Here is a 22259-nt window from a genome sequence, read left to right on the forward strand (position 1 = left end):
ATTAAGAGAGAATAAATGTTAAAATTAAGTGTTATTTTATGTTTTTTTTGAGAAAATGAGAAAAGGGGAGGACTTGATAGTGTGTAATTGTGTTTAATGGTCAATTACATTGGAATTATTAGAACCATTTAAATTACAGTGTGTTACCATTGTGGAGAAGAGTGGAGCATTTTGTTTGGCTGTGGACTGATTTTGTTACTTAAAACTGCTTTGGTTGAAAGAGCATGTAAATCTTAGCATTTAAGACGATAACACGTGCTACTGCTAGCAAATAGCTAGCTGTAATCTATCAATTTAATTATGTGTCACAAAAATAAATGAAATGTTAATGGATACACCTGAAACACCTGAATCATGTCAGAAAGCCTTTAAAAATTCTCTTTGAGACTACTTAAATTGGGTCGCTTAAAATGACTTAATTCCATGATGTTGAAGTTACATGAACAAATTATGTTAGTTTAACGTAACCCAGTTATGTGGAACCTGTTGACATAAAAAAATTAATTAAAGCCAACATATAATTTTTTTGAGTGTACTTAATAGTGGATTTCAAGGAAAGGTTATAGAAACGCTTTGTTCAGGGATTGGAAGGTGGATTATCTCAGTTGTTCACTTGGATAGCAATTTTTTAATAATGATTAACATATATAGGTTCAATAGTTCTGCAAACAACAAAACTCTACTTGATAGTATAGTCATTTATATAAGTAATTTAAAACTTAAATATCCCTCTGCTTTTATTTTATTTGGTGGCGATTTCAATGAGGCACCAGATTTAGTTGCTGATAGATTTCCGCCTAGAAATGTGTCTAACAGCGTCAACCACCTAATAGCAAATCTCTGTAATTGTCTGAACCTGATCGATGCACACAGATATTTAAACCCCGATATACACATGTACACTTGGTTTAAATCAGATTTTTTCTCAAAAATCACGTATAGACCTGTGGCTGATATCAGACTCTTTAATTTCATTTTTGGTATCAGCAGATATTTCACCCTCACCTCTTACAGATCATGCAGTAATTGACATTACTTTATCGGATGATAAATCCAAGCGGAGAAGAAAAGTGAACCCTGGGTACTGGAAGTTAAATTGCTCCTTTTTATTGTCTGAATCATATTGTCAGGAGATTGAGAAAATCGCAGAGAGTGTTAAATCTCAGACGAATAGCTCGGCCATTTCTAAATGGGAGCTATTTAAATATGAATGTAGGAAATTCTCGGTTAAATTTGGGAAAAATAGAATGTCTGTTAAAAATAAGGAAATTACAGACTTAATTAAAAAAAAAAAAAGCAATTTTAAAGAACCCTAACCCGGGTGAGGATGACAAGGAATCTCTTTATACTTCACAAGCCTGTCTGGATGATCTCTTTCTAGAAAAGGCAAGGGGCGCATTTATTAGGTCGAGATCAAAATGGCTTGAGTTTGGGGAAAAAAATTCTTCCTACTTTTTCAACCTAGAGAAGAAACGCGGCAGTAATAAAAAAAATATCTTCTCTATATATTAATAATACATTATCTAATGTCCCCTCTGTGATTTCTTCCCATGTTTTAAAATTTTATCAAAATGTTTATACTTCCTCTTTTGACCCCAACGCTTCATCTTTGTTTTTTCATAAGATTCAATCTGTTATTCCTAAAATTAATGACCAAAATAGGAAAATTTGTGAGGATCCTTTTAATATAGATGATCTTTATAATATAGTCAAAAGAATGCCAAATAATAAATCCCCAGGGCCTGATGGGTTACCTTTTGAATTTTTTTTAAGTATTTTGGGACTCTATTAAACATCTTCTTTACGAGGCCCTTATTGAGTGCTCAATGAAAGGTGAATTGGCAGAATCAATGAAACAAGGTCTCATCTCTCTTATACCCAAGCCTAATAAGGGTAACAAATTTTTAGATAATTGGCGCCCGGTCACCCTTTTGAACTCTGATTATAAGTTATTGGCTTTTATATATGCTGAAAAGCTCAAGCCTTCTTTGGCAGACATAATTTCTGACACTCAATCTGGTTTTCTAAAAGGTAGACATATCTCTAATAATATTAGATTAATTATAGATATTCTTGATTACTCTGAATTTATAAACGAAGAGGCTTTAATTTTGTTTATCGACTTCTACAAAGCATTCGATATAGTTGAGCATTCCTTTATTTTTGAAGCCCTTTCTAAGTTTGGTTTTGGTAGTTCTTTTATTAAAATGATTCGTACTCTTTATAATGGTATTAACAGTTGTGTCTCCTTAGCTTCCGGAACTTCTCCCTGATTTTCAGTGAGTCGAGGTATTCGCCAGGGATGCCCCATCTCTCCTTTTCTTTTTCTATTGGCCGCTGAGCTTCTAAAACATTCAAAAATTGAGGGTATAACTATTGGTGAGAATACTTTAATAATTAGTCAGTTAGCTGACGATACTTGTCTATTTCTTAAAAATGATTCACAAGTCTCTGGTGCCCTGAGCAGTTTTAATCTTTTCTCCAAAGCTTCTGGATTGGTGGTAAATCCTACGAAAAGTGAAATTTTGTATGTGCATGGTTCAGATAAAATTTCTGTTGATGGTATTAAAGTTAAACATCAGGTAAAATACCTTGGGGTTGATATTTGCAGATCAGGTTCAGAACGTCTTCATAACAATTTTCAACCAAGATTAGATAAAACCAAAAAAATTCTAGGTTGCTGGCTGCAGAGAGTCCTGCTGTCTAAGGCTGAGGGCATATCACGCCTAGTTTACCCTGCTCTTTCCCTTTTTGTTGATAAAAAAACGATTAAATCTATTGACTCTCTGCTATTCCGTTTTATTTGGAAAAATAAAGTGGAATGTGTTCAAAGGAAATCTTTGATAAGAAGCTACAAGGAGGGTGGTCTTAACGCTTTAGATTTTCAAACTATCAACCAGACATTCAAAATTAACTGGATTAAGTATTGTATTTCTAATAATAGTTTACCCTGGTTTTGGATCCCTAACTTAATCTTTAAACACTGTGGTGACCTTAAATTTTTATTATCTTGTAATTTTAAGTGCAGCAAATTACCTATTAAACTCTCAAATTTTCATAAACAAGCTCTAGAATCCTGGAAGATTGCTTTCAAACATAATTTCTCCCCACACACATATATTATTTGGAATAATGAAAATGTACTGTGTGGTAACAAATCACTTTTTTTTCAAAGAATATCAAAATATTCTTTTTGTTTCTGATTTGTTCAGTGCTCAAGGAGACCTTCTTTCTTTTTCTGAGTTTATGTCCATGAAAGGTGCTGTGATTTCTGTAAGAGATTTTAATAAGGTGACAAAGTATGTCTGTCAGTGTAAGAACCTTGTTTAAAGCTCATTTAAAGGTAGGGTAGGTAATCATTTTTCTAAAAAAAAACATTCCAAATTTGTTTAAACTGTCTTTATATACCAATACATAATTAAAATGTAAGTACTCTGAAAAAGAAAATATAAAAATCGAGTGACTGTAGACCTTTTAATCTGCAATAAACACAGCTCATTATTTCCATTCACTCCCACCCCCTCCCTTCTGAGCTCCTTCCAAAGCCACGCCCCCAAAACACATGAACGCGCGACGCCAAACGCTCAGGCTGGAACAAGACGCATTTATTACCTGAGACGAGTGGAGAGGAAGGAGCGCAGTACATACAGTGACATCATGTCAGAATCACATGTAATAAAATACCTAACTTTATCACTATGAATATAAACAAATAAGATTTCTTTTAGTACTCACTATCAAGCTAGCATATCGATAATGGTAAAGTTTCATTCGGTAATGAGCTATATTTATAAGGCAAAACTAAAAACAGGTTGCATTGATACACGTTTTTCCATTACCATCAGTTACACTGTGATGAAGGTGAATTTCGTGTAAGATTCATAACATATACGGTGTTTTGCATGTAAGAGTTTCCATGATGAAAACATTGTTGACTCTAATGAAGACTAACGTACACTCCGAGTCCGGAGACAAGTACCTCATCGTCGGTTCGAGGACAGGTCCGGGGTTGAGGGCGAAGCAGAGGAGGTCGTTCAAGAGTGCGGGCAGGGTCCGAGGAAGTAGTTTTTGCCTTGTTTGCCTTCGTTGACTGCATATGCAGGTGCTTTGAGCTGAATATTTCCGGGAACGGTGACATGTGATGAGCGCACGCAGGGCAGCGCGCGCAGTGGGGCTCGGGGCGGGCACGAGACATGAAGGCATCTGATTGGTTCTTTACATTCGTACCGAATGGCAGTGATTGGTCAGAGTTTTTACTGTCCTGCAGCTGCTACAGAGGTCTGATTTTTTTCATTCCTTTTTCTAAACACATAATGTATTGACTACTATCAGGATGGAAGGACCATTTCACCCAGTATAAAAAAAAGTGTTTCTGAACAGGAACACCTACCCTACCTTTAAGATACAACTGTTTAAACAACTATATTCCTACACTTGCAATCAATGGTGTTAATGTATTAGATAAAAAATGCAACAATTTCTTTATTAGAAATGCTCTTTCTTCAACTCCAAGAACCCTTCCTAAAGCATGATCTAAATGGAGTATCTGTTATCCAAACTCTGATTTGAATAACTTATGGGCATTTTCTCACAAGCTTTTTATCCCTAATAAAATTAAAGAACTCCATTTCAAAATTGGTCATAGATATTACCCTTGTAATTTATTTTTGAGCAGGTTTTCTGAGAATGTATCTTCTTTATGTTCCTTTTGCAATATTGAAGAAGAATCTATCCTACATTTATTTTATCAGTGCCCATTTTCTAAGTCTTTCTGGTCAGATGTTACCTTGTTAGTTTTTTGCTGTTGTAGCAAATTGGTACAAATGTCAGAATCTATCATTTTTTTGTCAGATTTTCATTCTAACGATGTTAATCTTAATTATACGGTATTATTACTTTGTCTTCTGGGCAAGTTTCATCTTCACAAAGCCAGAACCATTCATTGTAATCCTGATTTTACAATATTCTCCTCTGATATAAAGTCCCTTTTTTCCTCCTTTAAGAAAATGTCAAAACCTTTAAACTCAAAGGTTTCTAAAACAAATAATATCCTTGAGTCTGTTGTAAAGAACCTTTAATGAGTTATATTGACAAACTGTATTATTGTATTGATTTGTGTAGCCTATCTCAATCTCTTTTGATGTCCGTATACCCCCCTTTTTTTATTATTATAATTATTATACATTTTTTTTCTCTTCTCACTGTTAATGTATGTATCTTTCAATTTGCAAGAAAAAAAAAAGAAAAAAAAAGAGAGGGTAATGCGTTAGAGGCATTAAAAGATGCAAGAAATAATCAGAACTCGTTACATATTTCTGAAGGAGGGACTTCATAGAACAAGGAAGTTATCAGCCCTTTTTAGGACAGTGAAAACAGCGGTATACTATGGAAGCTCGTTTCCGCCACAGAATAAAACATTTTAAGAGATAATTGCGACTTTTTATCTCACAATTGCGAGTTTACATCTCGCAATTCTGACTTTATTTCTCAGAATTTTGAGATATAAAGTCAGAATTGCGTGAAATAAAGTCGCAATTGCGTGTTATAAAGTCAGAATTGCGAGATATAAAGTCAGAATTGCGTGAAATAAAGTCGCAATTGCGTCTTATAAAGTCAGAATTCTGACTTTTTTTCTCGCAATTGCGACTTTACATCACGCAATTCTGACTTTATAATACGCAATTGGGAGATATAAAGTCAGAATTACATGATATAAAGTCGCAATTGCGTGTTATAAAGTCAGAATTGTGAGATAAACTATTAAAAAAAAAAAAAAAAGACTATATCTCAAAATTGTGAGTTTATATCTCACAATTCTGAGAAAATATGTCAGAATTGCGAGATATAAACTCGCAATTGCGTGTTATAAAGTCAGAATCGCGTGATATAAAGTCGCAATTGCGAGAAAAAAACTCTGAATTCTGACTTTATAACACGCAATTCTGACTTTATATCTCGCAATTCTTACTTTATAACACGCAATTGCGACTTTATTTCACGCAATTCTGACTTTGTATCTCGCAATTCTGAGAAATAAAGTCAGAATTGCGAGATGTAAACTCGCAATTGTGAGATAAAAAGTCAGAATTCTGACTTTATAAGACGCAATTGCGACTTTATTTCACGCAATTCTGACTTTGTATCTCGCAATTCTTACTTTATAACACGCAATTGCGACTTTATTTCACGCAATTCTGACTTTGTATCTCGCAATTCTGAGAAATAAAGTCAGAATTGCGAGATGTAAACTCGCAATTGTGAGATAAAAAGTCGCAATTATCATTTAATTTTTTTTATTTTGTGGCGGAAACAAGCTTCCATACAGATAAATAAATTGTGTGAAAAATACTGTGTTTTTTTACACGCGAAACATAAACACATGTTATATTGCACACTGTAAACACAATCAAAGCTTCAAAAACACAGGAAAAACGGGACCTTTAAGTAGAATCAATAGTGCATACTTTTGACTTTTACTTCGTTACATTTTGCAGCAATTATTATACTTTCTACTCCACTACATTTCTACAACGTTTCGTTACATTTTCTGATCAGTTTTTCCCCCTGCCAAAACAGGGATTGAAAAAAATGTCCTGTTTTCGGTGCTGATGCGGTGGTGACGCGTTCATGTAACATAAGGGTATACGTGGCGCTGCCAATAAAGCACCTAAAAGCTGTCACAAAGAACCGGCAAAAGTAATGATTATGAATATGTAAAATATAGCAAGGAGACATTTTAATTGTTTATTAATAAACAATTGTTTTCTGTGTCAGTGCCCTGCATAGATGAAGTTGACGATGACTCGCGATCTTCGCAGTAGTGAACGCGCCAGAGAGAAATGCACATTTCATACGGATTACACAAGCAGCAGTCTGTTTTCTTTCGTTTTGAATTGTTCTGTTTAAAAGAAGACCTTCCAAGCTTTCTATAGATATATTTATCAGGTCTGTCAGGCAAGTAGGCTCCCTTATACGCTGAGTTTCGGTTCATTTATGAGACGAGAGTCCAGTTCACTCGCCGGCGCGTCCGTGTCGTGATTATCTATTGTCTATATACTATATACTATACTTCTTATTTATTAAATCCAGGCAATTGGTTGATGAAACATTGATTAAAATTAAGATACAATTAATACAAAACGAAATTCATTTCAAAGAAAGGCTTTGTGCTTTCTGTTTGAGGTCTCAGTGAAAGTTTGAAACAGTCTTTTAGTGCCGCTTTCAGAGCGGTCCCGTCCGTAACATTGTTTTTTCCTCATAAATGCGAACATGAAAAATAAAATAAAATGAATATGTTATGTTCTGTGGAGAGCCAACCCTTCTTCATCCGGTGGGTAGTATTACTTTGGTTTGCAGTGTAATTCACAGAATTACAAAAAAAATATTTTGCCACCTAAAAGTTAAAGATTTTTTGTGTCACGTCCACGGCATGTGTAGCCTATTTCCCTCATATTAAATATAAAATGCTTGATTACACATTGTATTACCTTGTTATGATATAGTGACCCATACAATGTGCCAAACATATTTTCCTTACCTTGTCATTCAAGGCCAGGGCACTTTTTGTACAACCAACGTTGTGCTGAACTTGACAAAATTGAGCTGCTGCTGCAGCGGCGGCCAGCAGCTAGTGAGTTTTTTGTTTTTTTTCTTAAGGCAGTTGAAGGTTCTGGAACTTTTGCGCACTTCCACATCCCGCGCAACTACGGATCTCCCAGGAACATTCATTATTGCTGCGTACATTTATCCGTGTCGGAGTTCTGAGTAGTAGCCTACCTAGATGCGCATGGCATGCGCGAGCGGTGCGCGATCATGGTCGACTGACAACGAGATTAAGCAGCTGAACAAGAATACGGCCGTGTTTCGATTGTCCTCATCTCAGCTCCGCCGAGACAAAATAGACATGCCATTTCAGAATCTTTCATATAATCAGAAATATGTTTTCAAAAGCATCACTTTCATCAAATTTTATGTGACATAATTTCCAGTAGGCAACTGACTGCAAACGAGCAGGCCTATGAGCCGGGCCCGGCTGAGCCCCGGAGAGCCCCGGCACAATTTAACCACTGTATATATATATATACATACATACATACATACATACATACATACATACACACACACACACACACACACACACACACACACACACACACACACATATATATATTTATATATATATATATATATACATGCCAAGGTTATAATCGTTAACGAAAACGAACGAAAAAACGAAAACTAGGTGGGAAAAAACATTGTCATTAACTGAAATAAAAATAAAAACGAGGCATTACAAAAAAACGATAACTAACTAAAACTGTAATGTGTGTTTGGCAAAACTAATTAAAATAAAATAAAATTATAGAGTAAATGTCCTTAGTTTTCGTCTTTGTCAATTTCATTTTTTAACGCTATTTAAAACACGCAGCGTATTCGTTCAGCTGCATTTCCTTTCCCTACTCTCCTTCCGTCTCTCTGTCACTCATGCGTCTCTCACATGCTCACGCACACACACACACACACACACACACACACACACACACAGCCCCTCCCCTCCGTGCACACCGCGTCTCCATGAGAACGAGTGTTCGTTCGACTATCTCTATCTCGTGAACACCTTTACACAATCACACATTAAAAAGTGTTATAAAAAATATTTTAAATTCTGAATGTAATTTTGTCATTGTGTTAATGTTGACCCGAGAAGCGATTGCGCCTTCTTTAGAAAGTTAAAGGTATAGCAGAGGATTTTTTACTTCCGGGTGGATCACCTATACTATTGGTCCTCCTAATTGTCAATCATTCTGGTGAATCAATCAAACTTATTCAAAAAGTGGAGAGGGCGGGTCTTATCTAAAATTCGGAAAGATCCTCCGCTATACCTTTAACTAGTCGCAAGTTTGAGGTAAAATGCACTTTTTGGTTGTGGCTGGTTGTCGATGTCAAAACACTATATAAGCTGTGATTCAAATATTAAATAATGTTATGTCATTTTTTTTTACTTTTACACTGAATGTTTGCTGCTTCAATCCAGATGAGTAGGCTATTGGCTGTATAGGGTAAATTTAGTATAGGCTGTGAAAATTGTACAGCTGTGGTATTTGTATAGGGTGTGAATTCTGTATAGAAGATGTGTAGATTTTTGGTACGGCGTGTGGATTTTGTAAGAGGTAAAAGAATTTCAATGGGGTGTGAATTTTTTTCTAAAATTGTATGATGTTTTTGTTGAGTTATTATTACACAATACTTTTTCCGACCTTTTTGAATCTTGCCCCTGACAAATAACCCAAATTACAAAAAAAGACTAAAACTAACACTAAAACTAATAAAAACTAAACTAAAACTAAGCATTTTCAAAAAATAAAAAATAAACTAAACTAGCAAACCCACTTTAAAAACTAATTAAAACTAAACTGAATTTGAAAACAAAAAGTCAAAACGAAATAAAAATAAAAACTAATGAAAAATGCAAAACTATAATAACCCTGATACATGCACACACAAACATTTTAGTATATCTTCTCAAGGGACAATACTATAGAAATTAAACGTGGATATATTTTAGAGTAGTCAATGTGCTGCTTGTTTAGCAGTATATATTTACTGTCCTCTGAAAATAACTCAACATACAACCATTATTGTCAAAATAGCTGGCAACAAAAGTGAGTACACCCTAAGTGTAAGCTGTACGTCATTTAACCATGCAAAGCCACATGTCCTATTCATCATTTTCATGTTTTTGTCTGCTTGACAGGACCATAGAAATGTGTGTATCTTGTATTAGAGCAGTTAAAAATTGTGTTTTGAGTACAATTCTCTCATACTGATCACTGGATGTTCAACATGGCACCTCATGGCAAATAACTCTCTAAGGATTTGAGAATTAGAATTGTTGCTCTCCACAAAGTTGACCTAGGCTATAAGAAGATTGATAACACCCTGAAACTGAGTTACAGTACAGGCCAGGGTCATACAGAGGTTTTCCAAGACGGGTTCCACTTGGAACAGGCCTCGCAAGGGTCAATCAAAGAAGTTGAGTCCTTGTGCTGTGCGTCAGGTGCAGAAGCTGGCTTCAAAAAACAGACGCATGAGTGCTGCCAGCATTGCTTTAGAGGTTGCAGAAGCGGAAGGTCAGCTTGTCAGTGCTCAGACCATACACCGCACACTGCAACAAGTTGGTTTGCATGGCTGTCGTCCCAGAAGGAAGCCTCCTCTGAAGCTGGCTCACAAGAAAGCCTGCAAACAGTTTGCTGAAAGCAACCTGTCCAAGAGCATACGTTACTAGAACCATGTCCTGTGGCCTGATGAGACTAAGATGAACTTGTTTGGCTCAGATGGTGTCCAGCATATGTGGTGACGCCCTGTTAAGGAGTACCAAGAAAATTGTGTCTTGCCTATAGTCAAGCATGGTGGTAGCATCATGGTCTGGGGCTGCATGTGTGCTGCTGGTACTGGGGAGCTGAGCTTCATTGAGGGAAACATGGATTCCAACATGTACTGTGACATTCTGAAGCAGAACATCATGTATTAACATGCCTAAGACTTTTGCACAGTACTGTATATTTCGGAAAAAAAGTTTTTTTTTAAAAACATATTGTAGCTTTAAATGTCTTCGGTTTCTTTCCCTGTGTACACGTAAGCAGCTTTCTCTACCATGAACGAGATTGTTATTCACTAATGCTGATGTGCAGATCAAACTTTAAATTTGAGGTAGACATATTTCTCTCGGTTGTTTAGTTTCCTTAACTTTATATAGCGGTGCTGTGCTGCAGAACTAGGGGTTCCCTCAATATGTCATACTCCAGGGCAGGATTCCCCCATGCCGTGGGGACATATAAAAAGCTTATCATGGGTGAAAACACTTAACGTAGCTTAATGGACTAATACAGTGATATAAAAGACCAAACTCGCACCTTATTGGGGATGTAGGCTATATAGGCTACAGGCAAACAGATGGACTCAGAATATGAACGTAACGTGCAAAGTTTCACGCTAAGCATTTCCTAGTGAAATACTGGCACAAAGTTGGCTTTACATTGGACATTCGATATTCACAAATTTAGGGACCGTCTCTAAAGTTACATACGACATTGAAGAGAATGACTTAGTCATAAAACCAACTGTAAAGTGTTAGGTGCCAGGCATGATTCACACCTTTTAGATTTTTTTAAATTTAATAAAATAAACTGTCAAATCATGTGTAAAAATTGCAATTTTTTCATTAGGGCTCAAACACAAAATACGCCATAAATTAAACTCTATAGCATTTGAAGAGAATGACTTGCAGTCAAAACCAACTGTAGAGTGTTTATGTAGGCATGATGCACAACTGTTTTTTGCGTGCAACACCAATCAATGGCAAACCATTTATGTTTTTATGACTACGCTGTTTGGAAATGACAATCGCATTTACTTGCATAAGTATTTATTTCTCGAAAAAAGTTCAAACACCAGCTTATAGCGGCTTGAATACTTTCTTTATGAACGAACAACTAGAGTCACAAGCCTGTATTCTGTTATCATGCTTGCCATGAATATCACCTATCAGTACATATCAAAGACGCCCAAAAAACTTGAAAGTATCACAGTCGACAGCGCGTTCATCATCAGTCAAATCTTAATTAACAGACAGCAACTTTTATACCTGAATGGTATAGACCAGACCACACAAATATGCAGTTCCAATGGAAGACAGAGTCTTAAACCTTTACATGACACTCAGACATATGCTCATATCTTCGTTTCTGTTATTATAAAACAAAAATGAAAACTCACTTGCCCATACGAGACACTTGTGTTGCACGGAGCGGTTCTTTCACTGTATGACGAAAGTTTACAGAGTTCGGTGATAGAATGCGTTTGTCACTCCTATAAACTGTGTGTGAATGCAACCAGATTAAGGAGTCAAATACATCACAACCATATTCTATGCCTGTGTGAACAGCCATAGAAACCTCTGGTGCTCAGATACAAGCAGCTGCCTAGCTAGTTTGTGGAGATGGTAAAAATAAAGAATTCAGAGGGGCATTAAACATTTCTGGTGACTGGTGACTGGACAAGTGACTGGACAGACACACACACACACACACACACTGAAGAGGTTTTAAGCTGTTCAGGTGGAAACTTAAGGAAACACAGTAAAAGCCCTGCATAATTAATTCCATAATGAGACTATTGTTTGTTGCCTATTTCTATTTTAAAATTTTCTATGAACCTAAATAATGTTATTGTTATTGAAATGTTACTGAAAAAAAAAATAAAGTTTTTAGTAAATTAATAATAATAGTAAAATATTTGTTGTTTTTTTCATTGAAGAAGATGTATAAAAAAAGAAAATAAAAAAAGAAGTTATTTGGTGAAAGAAGGTTCCTGACCCCTCGTCTAGCAAAAGGTGAAGCTTTTTGTGTTTGACTTTGATAAGTGTGTATTACATTGCTTCATATTAGGATGTTAATTTCTCACAGTTGAAAGCTCAGCTGGAGAATGTAGCATCTGTATGGGGCTTATGGCTCCCATTACACCTAGCATTAACATGCAGTTTGTATTCGGATAGTATCTGGACTTTTTTATATTGCATCACCAGTGTCAGAAGAGCTCAATAAGGAGAAGGTTTTCTCTTGTAAGACAAACTTATAAATCACAATATGAGCATGTTTGACTTCTCAATCTCTGCAGCACAAGTGGGATTTCAGAGTGGAACAGCTTTACGGATTCATGTTGTTTTTCACTTTCTCTCTTCAGAAGTCTTCTGCAGATGTAGAACCAAAGATGTCTTTGGCTGATCGGATGAAGATTTTGCAGGAGAAGGAGGAACAATGGAAAACTAAAGGCAAAGGAGCTTTTAATGACTCCACCCAGTTCTCTGTTGCTGGACGAATGGCTAAGAGAGGTGGGGATAAAATAATTTGCCTAGTTTGTAGCCAAAGACTAAGCTTTGTGCAGAGACCTGAACTTTTTCAAGGTAAATGCACAAACCAAGACACTTGCTGCATACCATAATTCCTGCACATAGGAAATCAGGTTTTAATGTACATTCTGTGGTTCAAGCAGTTACAAGAATGTTTTCATGTTGACACATCTGTTTCCCATCAGGCTTAGTGTCACCCAACAGAGAGGATGTTCCCACCATCCTTAGCAAGAAGGCCAGCAACAGTACACCAGTCAAACCATTAGAAGGTATAAGTCTGACATCTTCTGTGACCCTGTTTGAATACTCATTTGCATCAATAATGTACTGTCAGGGCCATTGTCTCTACAAAGTGTTCTTCATTCATGCCTGGAAATGTCCCTTGAACAGAAATCTCCACACGTCCTGATGCTGAGGGAGATAAAAGACTGGACAAACTGGAGTCCTTCTTAGACAGACTTCACAATAAAGGTTATTCATTGAAATACTCTAAATAATTTGCCGGTTAATGCATAATATAGTTGGATGCAGTGATCTGTTTCTCTCTTCATTTAACATGCAGGCACAGGCATGAAGAACTCCACCATCGAGGTGATGGAGGAGAAAGAGAAGGAGGTGATGACCCTGGATGACGAAGAGACGTTTGGGCGTTTCTACAGTAGCTTATCACCCACCACTCTGAGCTCCAGTGTACTGCTTGGCGAGGAAGAAGACTTCAGCATCCTCCTGTCAGACACGCCCAAGTAAGATACTGCTCTAATTTCTAGGGATAGTTAACCAACAACCCCAAAATTCAGTCATCATTTATACACCCTCATGTCGTTCCAAACCTGTATGACTTTTTTTCTTCTGTTGAATAGAAAATAATTATTTTGAAGAATGCAAGTAACCAAACTGTTTTTGTTACCATTGACTTCCATTGTATGGACAAAAAAACAGACATTTCTCAAAATATCTTTGTTCCAAAAAAAAAACTCTTTGAGATGCTGCAGTCCATATTTGTCTCTTGTAGTAATATTTTTTTAATAAGCCTCTCTTGGACACCTATGTAATATGAATTATGAAGTGATCATCTATGGCAGAGGTTCTCGGAATTTCTGAGGATTTCTACTCAACTGTTTCTTAATTATTGTACTGTATATAAAAAATATGCATTTATATTTAATAGCCATCAGATAGATCTGTACCTATATAAAATATGCAGCTTCTCTTGTGCTTAAAATATGAAGTGAAAAATTGTCTGCAACGTGGCCTGGATGCGAATGTGACAATTTCTTGTGTATCACAGGGGGAAGTTCAGCAGAAGCTGAGATAGGGACCCAAGCAGTCACAAACAGGATCACGTCAAGATGTAAAAACGGAAATGCAGTTGACACCAAGTCAATGTTTATTAAAACTTGTTTACAAAATGTGCAAATAAATCGTGTTCAGAGCGTAATTTAAACAAAGGTTATTAATAAAAACAGTCTTAACTGTTTAAGTCAAAACTGCACCAACTCTCCTCAACAACAATTGAGGCTGCAGTTTTTTCTGTGCTCAAGCAGCGCTAATGATAACCTACTGTTTCTTATGCTCAAAAAACAATCCGTCCGCAAGTGCCCTATTCTACTAGTGACGGCTCCATTGAATACAAACATTTAGAATGTAGTTTACCATTTAAAGTCCCCCTGTAGTCAGTCATTTTATCCCTTAACACTCACCTTTGATCATAAAAATGACATATTTAAATGTTTTTTCCTTAAAAAAAAAAAAAATGTATATATATATATGTATACGTGGTTCTATGAATATGCAAATAAGCCCGGCCTCCACTCACTCACACCAGCTCAGAGACCCACTCGTTGATGATCACTTTGACGTGATTGGTTACAAGGTAGTTTGTGACGTCAGAAACACCAGCGATTTTTGTGTCCTCTTAAAAAAGGACAGAGACGAAACAAATGTCTCTTCGTATCAACCCCTATCTCTGCTCAACTCTGACCAAAAAATTATAGCTAAAGTCCTGTCCAACCGGTTAAATGAATATATTGGCACTTTAATTCATCCTGATCAATCAGGTTTCATCCCCAATAGATTTTCCTTCTCAAACACGAGGTGTTTGCTTAATTTAATGTATTCAACTAAATTGCCCCACTCTGCTGTGATCTCACTTGATGCCCAGCAGGCCTTTGACCAGGTGGAGTGGAAATACATGTTCGCTGCTCTTGACAAATTTGGGTTTGGGTCGAAATTTAGGAATATATTAAAAATGCTGTATGCTGGTCCCCAATCTTCTGTTCTAACCAACCACGAAAGATCCCCCCCGTTCCCGTTGCATCGCGAGACCAGGCAGGGCTGCTGCCTCTCCCCAATGCTTTTTGCTTTAGCTCTTGAGCCGCTGGCCATAGCCATTAGAGCCAACCCCCAAATCTCCTGGTTTGTACGCAGATGATATAATTCTGACCCTTTCAGATGTAAAAACATCCCTTTCACCCCTTCTTAATCTGATAGATGGCTTTGGATGATTCTCTGGATTTACTATAAACTGGGAGAAATCTGTTTTTATGCCTCTATCTAACGGTCTTGACTCCAGTTTTCTTCTCAATCTCCCCTTCAGAGTCTCCCACGACCACTTTTCCTACCTGGGGATTAACATCCCCAGAAATCCAAAACTTCTCTTTAAACTTAACTATATGGATCTGATTGACAGGCTCAAATGTATGATAGATAAATGGAAACTTCTCCTCCTCTCATTGATTGCCGTGTCAACATTGTTAAAATGGTCGTGCTCCCTAAATTTACTTATTTATTTCAGAATGTGCCCATCTTCCTCACTTCTTCCTTCTTCAAGACGTTAGACTCTATTATCATGCCCTTCCTCTGGGCCTCCAAGCCCGCCCGTATTTCAAAGGCCCACTTACAGAAGTTCACTGAGTAGGGTGGTTTAGGCCTGCCTGTCTTTCGGCTTTACTACTGGGCCTGTAACGCCAGACCTTGGGTTTTTTGGAATCACTCCATGGCTGGGGGTTCAGAGGTGGGCGGACCTGGCCCTAGATGGCCTGAGATTGAGCTTAGTAATGCTGTGTCACTTACTGGTGCCTCCTTGTCAGCCATTCTATTTTCAAAACCTGATATTAAAATGAAATCGCTACGCAATAATTTCTTACTCTGCAACTCAATTAAAATTCTAAAGCAAATCAAGGTAATTCTGAACCTCCCAGGAAAGTCAATTCATGCCCCCATATGTCAGAACCCCTGTTTCAAGCCTGGTTTGATGGATGCTGTTTTTATGCAGTGGTCAAATAAAGGGTTAACTACTATCAGGGATCTTTACATTGATAATCACTTTGCATCTTTTGCCCAGCTCCAGGCTAAATTCAAACTCCCTACTAATTAATTTTTTCGTTATCTACAAATTAGGAATTTTATCAAGCATACTTCTTCTCGTCTAGATGCGACCCCCATGCAACATGACTTTTTTGATATTTTGACCAGACCTCCCACCTCCAAGCATTTGATCTCTCGGTTTGTTAATCTCTTCGTTGTGGCAACCCCCTCTCTCCATATTAAAGAGGCGTGGATCAAGGACACCGGCGAAGTTATATCTGACGAGCTATAAGCGACAGGGTTAAACAGGATAAAGTCATGCTCTATTAATGCTCAACTTCAGCTTATTCAGTTTAAAGTAGTTCATAGGTTGCACTACTCCAAGACTAGACTGAACAATTTTTTTCCTGCTGTTTCCCCCACTTGTGATAAATGCAAATCAGCTAATGGAGCTCTTGGGCATCTTTTCTGGTCCTGCTCTAAGCTCACAAGATTCTGGGTTGACATTTTTAGTTTGTACAGTGCTGTTTATAATAGACAACTGGTTCCTGACTGTCTCTTAGTGATACTGGGCTGCTCCAACGGTTCTTTGGCTCTTCCATCCGCTTTACAACAAGCCCTCATGTTTGGTATTGGTACCATTGCAAAACAGGTTATCCTAAAGGAGTGGAAGTCAGCTTCCCCTCCTTGCTTCAAGAGGTGGCTTAATGATATGGTTTCCTGTTTACACCTTGAAGAAATTCGTTTTTCTACGTCTAACTCTCGAGATAAGTTCAAGAAGATCTGTGGTCCTTTCATAGAATATATCAGGAAGGATAGACCACAAACTGGGACCTAAATGCATTGTACTGTCTGTCTTTTAATTTTTTTTAAACTTTGGACAGTTATCCTTACAGAGACTTTGCCACTCCCCTTTGGCTCAGGCCTCCTTTGACTCAATCTGTGTGAGTGGACATTTTGGGACATCTGTTCACTGAATGGACATGTGTATTTATACTTTTTCCTTTCTATATAATATGTAAGTGCTGGCTGTATGTGTTTTTTTTTTTTTTTTTTTTTTTTGTGTGTGTGTGTGTGTGCCTTAATTGTCTGATTTACTGGCTTTTTTTTCTGTTTGTTTTGTATTATGTATGTAAAAAATCTGCATAAAGAAAAAAAGAACAAAAAAAAGAAAAGAAACACCAGCGATTTCAAACCGCATTTTTGAGACTGTCCTTGGTTCACTGCAGTTTTAAAGTCTCTGTGAACCAGAAGTTGCAAACGACTTTTCTCCAGTGTTGTGACGTATATGCAAGTGAAGCGGAATATTGAACAGAGGGCAGGGTTTTACTTTAGCGCTCCTCCTCTCATCTCTCGCTCATAGCAGACTAACGGTTTAAGGGAATGGTTAAGCATTTTCAACCCAAGCCGTCAAACTGACGTCATCAGAAAATGAATGCCATTCCAGACCGGAAGTAACTTTTCAGATTTTGATTAAAGATTACCACGGCAAACCATTTTTTTTCTGTGTATTAACTTGCACGGATTAATTGTTCACCACAAGACTAGTAATATGCGTTAACAAAGTTAATAGGGTCAATTTTGATTTCATGTCGACTTTAAGGAGAAAATACTCAGCAATCGTGATGACTAATGAATTTGCTCATGGTTTGTCTTAAAGCAAATTAAAAACACCACATAGACATATAAACAATATTAAAAACTTGATTTTCACCACAGGGGGTCTTTAAGCAATTATGCCTGTAATATCCTAAACTCTATATCTTTCTTCTGTAGGCAGGGTCTATATTTCAAGGATGTGGGTGACTGCATGGGGTTATAAACCTTTTGGAACCTAAACAGCGGTTCACATTCCAAATATGGTTTAATAAGTACTGCTCTAATGTGTTCATTCTTGCTTTCATGAATGTATTCTTGATTAATTGCAGACTAACATCAGCTGTTGAGGAACATAAGCGTTCAGTGCGGCCCTGCAGAAGAACCAAGAGCTCTAGAAACCCTCTCCGTGCCCTGGCAGCACGAGACGACCTCAAACAGGCTTATACTGAACAGAGACTGAATGTGGCCTCCGTGGAGACCAAAAGGATACAAATGGAGCGGAGTACGTTTGTCAGTTACATTTCGTGGTGAATTCATGTAATGTTTGCACCTATTTTATATGTGGTATTTCACCACAAAGATCTGTGTTCCAGCTTAACCTGTTTACCATGTTCTTTGTTTAGATTAAAGGTGGTTTAAGTGATGTCACGCGTTTTTTAGGCCAACATTTTTTTTTGTCACATACAGCAAATATCTCCTCACTATCCACTAGCTGCCTGTCCCCTGAACACACTGTAAAAAAATGCGATCTCTGTAGACAGCCCAGACTCCACAAACGGCAAGAAAAACAAACTGACCCAGCCTGGACCACAAAACATAACAAAGTGTTCCAGCCAAGAACTGACAAGAATGATTTGGGGGTGGGGGTTGGGGGGTCAGTTGGTTGACGGGATGAGGAGGAGGGAGGGTTGAGCTAGCCTTTTTTTGAACACTCAAATACTTGAACGTCAACAAGAAGTGACATCACCCAACATCGCTTAGAGCACCTTTAAGACTCAAACATAAATATCTGAATTCTAAAAATCTCATGGTGACATTAATTTCAAAATTTGTGTCAGGAGTTGAAAAACGTCTGAAATCTATCTCAGTGTTCGCAGAGAGGAGGGAATGAGACATTGTGTAAGCTTCCATGTTACAGTATGCAAGTATCACTTTACTTCCTTCTAAAGATTCTGAGGCAATAACTGTTCAGCTCATCCTTATATGGCGAGAAGGAGTAAAGAGAAATCTCCAGTTTGCATGCTTGAACGTCGTTGGCAAATCCTACGGTTTGGCGTTATTCAATAGGGCTTCAGTTTTACTCAGAGAAGGAGTTTCACCATAGCGTCTACTAGTGACGCAATGTAGATTGAACTGAAGTTGATACCTTTAATATGAAATACAAGCCATCCGCATCCATGAAGAAAAAAATTCCTTGGCCCGAATTCATGGAAATATTCTTAAGAAAGAAGTTAAGAAAGTCCTTAAGACAAATTCTAAGAAGTTTGTAAGAATGTTCATAAGTCCAACATCTTAATTTTTGACAGAAAATGACAGGCTTTGGTGTCAGGAGGGCTTTAGGTAGATATTTTAGGAGGGCTTTAGGTAGAGATATTCCTCAAACAAAATCCAAATATTTAGCACTTTTTACTGTACCGTTCTTTTTAATTAACCATTGAACTTGACATGTAGGACAATGCACACTAAGCCACATTGCGCTTTCAGACCATTTCACAGCACTTTTTAAATGTTAGTCAACTAAGTCTCCCTGATTTTGCATAACGCCCAGACTTTGCCGGCATCAACGCATGTGGTGGGCTAGGGCATCCGTGGACAGCTCGAATAGACAGGAGATGTCGATCTGCCCACCTTCAAAAGGCTCTTTGCGAGCTTCAGCAGGGGACACAAGTTGATACCTCCTTGATGATTTATGCATGCCATCATAATCTGACGAAACAGAGCATAAAAACACACAAGAGCAAGTTGAACTGCTCTCATTTCTAGACAGTTTATGTGCCACACCCTCTCTGTGTGCTTCCAGACACTGAAAGCCGGTCTGCCATCACAAAGGGCTCCCAAGCTCATGCTTGATGCAACCGTTGTGACAGTTTTCGCGTCTGCACACCTGTCCCATTGTTACGCCCCGTTTGTACAAGGGCCCTTTGCATCTGCGGGTTATCAGGTTGCGCAGCAGACCCGTGTGCCAAGCATGAAACGATACATGGTCTTTTAGCCAGAGCTAAAGCGGCTGCAATGAAGCAGGCCCAGCCGATATACTATCGCAGCTGCAGCTATCAGCCCATGTGTTCTTTTAAAGCATTTCAAAAAGAGGGTTTCCCCTAATTCAAACATTGTGAATAAATTAATTATGACCTACCAGCGCTCAGGTAAGAGGTGGGCTCTCATAGAAATGGAATTGAGACTCACGCCCAGGAAAGAGCTTAATTTACTGAACATTCCTCTTTTCTTTGTTACATTGTAGCAAATATAAAGTGAATTGGTTTCTCTTCTGTCTTCAGTGGCAAAGCACTCAAATTTGGCAGATGCGGCTCTGGCAGGTCTGGCCAGCAAAGAGAACTTTAAGAAAGTCAATCTGCGAAGCGTGAAGTCTACAGAGGTGGTGACCAATAACAGTGCTGTGCCTTTCCACAAGCTCATGCTTATCCACATTAAAGGTGAAGCGGTCAATGATCATGCAAAATATCAGTCCAAGTTTTTGTCCTAAATGTGCATGTTCTGCTTTTAATCACTGGCTTTTAACACTTGTCTGTTAATTCATGCAGGCCGCAGGCATGTTCAGGTGCGTCTGGCTGAACCCAGCGCCCGCTCTCTGAACAGCGGAGACTGCTATCTGCTCATTACTCCCAAACACTGCTTTTTCTGGAGTGGAGAATTTGCCAATGTCATCGAAAAAGCTAAGGTACTACCACAAAGTAAATAAAAATCCAAGCCTATTCTATATATAACAGGGTATTACACCAGTGTTATTTTAGCATTGTTTATATACTATTGTAGTATTTATTCATATTTTGAATTAAATATTATTTTTTATATTTTCATTTTTCATTTTAAATCCTTTAAAAATGTTTTCTTCTCTTAAAAAGCATTTTTCCCCATCATTTTATTTAGCTTTAAAGGGTAACTCAACCCCTGGTCAGAGCCTGACTCCACCCACTGGCAATACGGCGTGCACCTGAGACCCGTTTCAATAGTGCGCACTCTCTGTAGGCATGTTCACATAAGCAGATGAGTTGCCATGAGAACGACTGACATCTCTATCTATTCATACAGATTACATAAACTGAGAATATTTGTTTTCGTTTTGAATTAGATAATTTAATAGCAGAGACTTAAATGTTTATACAGATATATTGCTCATGCCTGTGTGACAAGTATTCGTTGAGTTTTGTTTAAGTTTAGAGACGTACTCCAAAAATAAAAGTTCACGGAGACGGAGAGGCAGAAAGCATACCCTGTTTATTTTCTTTATTTTACAAAAGCACAATGTATTGTTTCGATTGTAAGTGGACACATAAAAAAGTAGACATTTAGCAGTTTATTTTTTCAGATTTCTTAAGTCTGTATGACCATAAATGACGGCGTATTTTAAGTCTATTTTGCTGCCATGTGAAAAAATCCAGCAAAACGCACCGGCGCGTTTGTCGACCCCCGAGGATTAACTTTAGCCTAATAGGAAGGAACATAAATTGTGACTAAAAATATATGCTCACTCACATCAAGACGCCGCTGTAGTGATGGAGTCCATGCAGGAGGAGCAGCGTTTGGACTGCGTCACTTTTCAGCGTGAGCAGTGCTGTTGCAACCAGCAACACTACACCTATGTACTGTAGGTGTACTAAACTGTACTAAATACAGATAAAGCTAAAGCTAAAAATCTACGCTAACTTGAAGCTATCCTAACTGATGCAATACTATGCTACTAACTAACTATGCTTCTAACAATACTACACTAACTGCTAATTAACTACCTAGGCTACACAAATTAATCTAAATAACAATATAAATGCTATGCTAACTAGATGCTAATATACGCTATCCTGATCGTTTTCAATACTCGCAATTCCAACTCCTGACTCCCTACAGTGGTTTTGATGGAACAAGATGCTTTTATAGAGGGGCTGCCAAGGGCGTGGTAGCTTGTACCAAGGGTATGGTGAGCTGGTGCCCTCTTACGTCACAGGGCACCACAACTTCCAATAGGAAAATTCAACTGTAGTAACCACCGTTCAACCTGAAGAGGGCAGCACTCAGACGTTTTTACACCATATATTGTAGAATTAAAACACTTTATACCCAAATGTAAAAAAAACTTACTTGAATCAATGAACAGCACTAATAAAGCCACAGTCTTACAGATCATTAACTAAAAAAAGTTGCTTTAGGGTTTAGTTACCCTTTAATGTATTTGTATTTGTATTTGTATTTGTTTTAGTTTTAGTAATTTTAG

At 37.6% G+C, this 22259-nt stretch overlaps 1 protein-coding gene across 5 annotated transcripts in view; it reads left to right on the forward strand.

Moving 5' to 3' along the window:
• svild (supervillin d) overlaps positions 1-22259 on the forward strand; it is a 182998-nt gene that overhangs the window by 139066 nt on the left and 21673 nt on the right. For all 5 annotated transcript variants that reach the window (XM_084433449.1, XM_084433452.1, XM_084433453.1 and 2 more), the window contains 7 exons: positions 12742-12889; positions 13093-13176; positions 13298-13378; positions 13470-13650; positions 18142-18314; positions 20311-20466; positions 20575-20711. In XM_084433449.1, coding sequence (XP_084289575.1) covers positions 12742-12889; positions 13093-13176; positions 13298-13378; positions 13470-13650; positions 18142-18314; positions 20311-20466; positions 20575-20711 — 960 coding nt within the window. The remainder of the gene's footprint in view (positions 1-12741; positions 12890-13092; positions 13177-13297; positions 13379-13469; positions 13651-18141; positions 18315-20310; positions 20467-20574; positions 20712-22259) is intronic.

This window comes from Rutilus rutilus (genome assembly GCF_951802725.1).
Source record: "Rutilus rutilus genome assembly, chromosome: 16".
Taxonomy (NCBI): Eukaryota; Metazoa; Chordata; class Actinopteri; order Cypriniformes; family Leuciscidae; genus Rutilus; species Rutilus rutilus.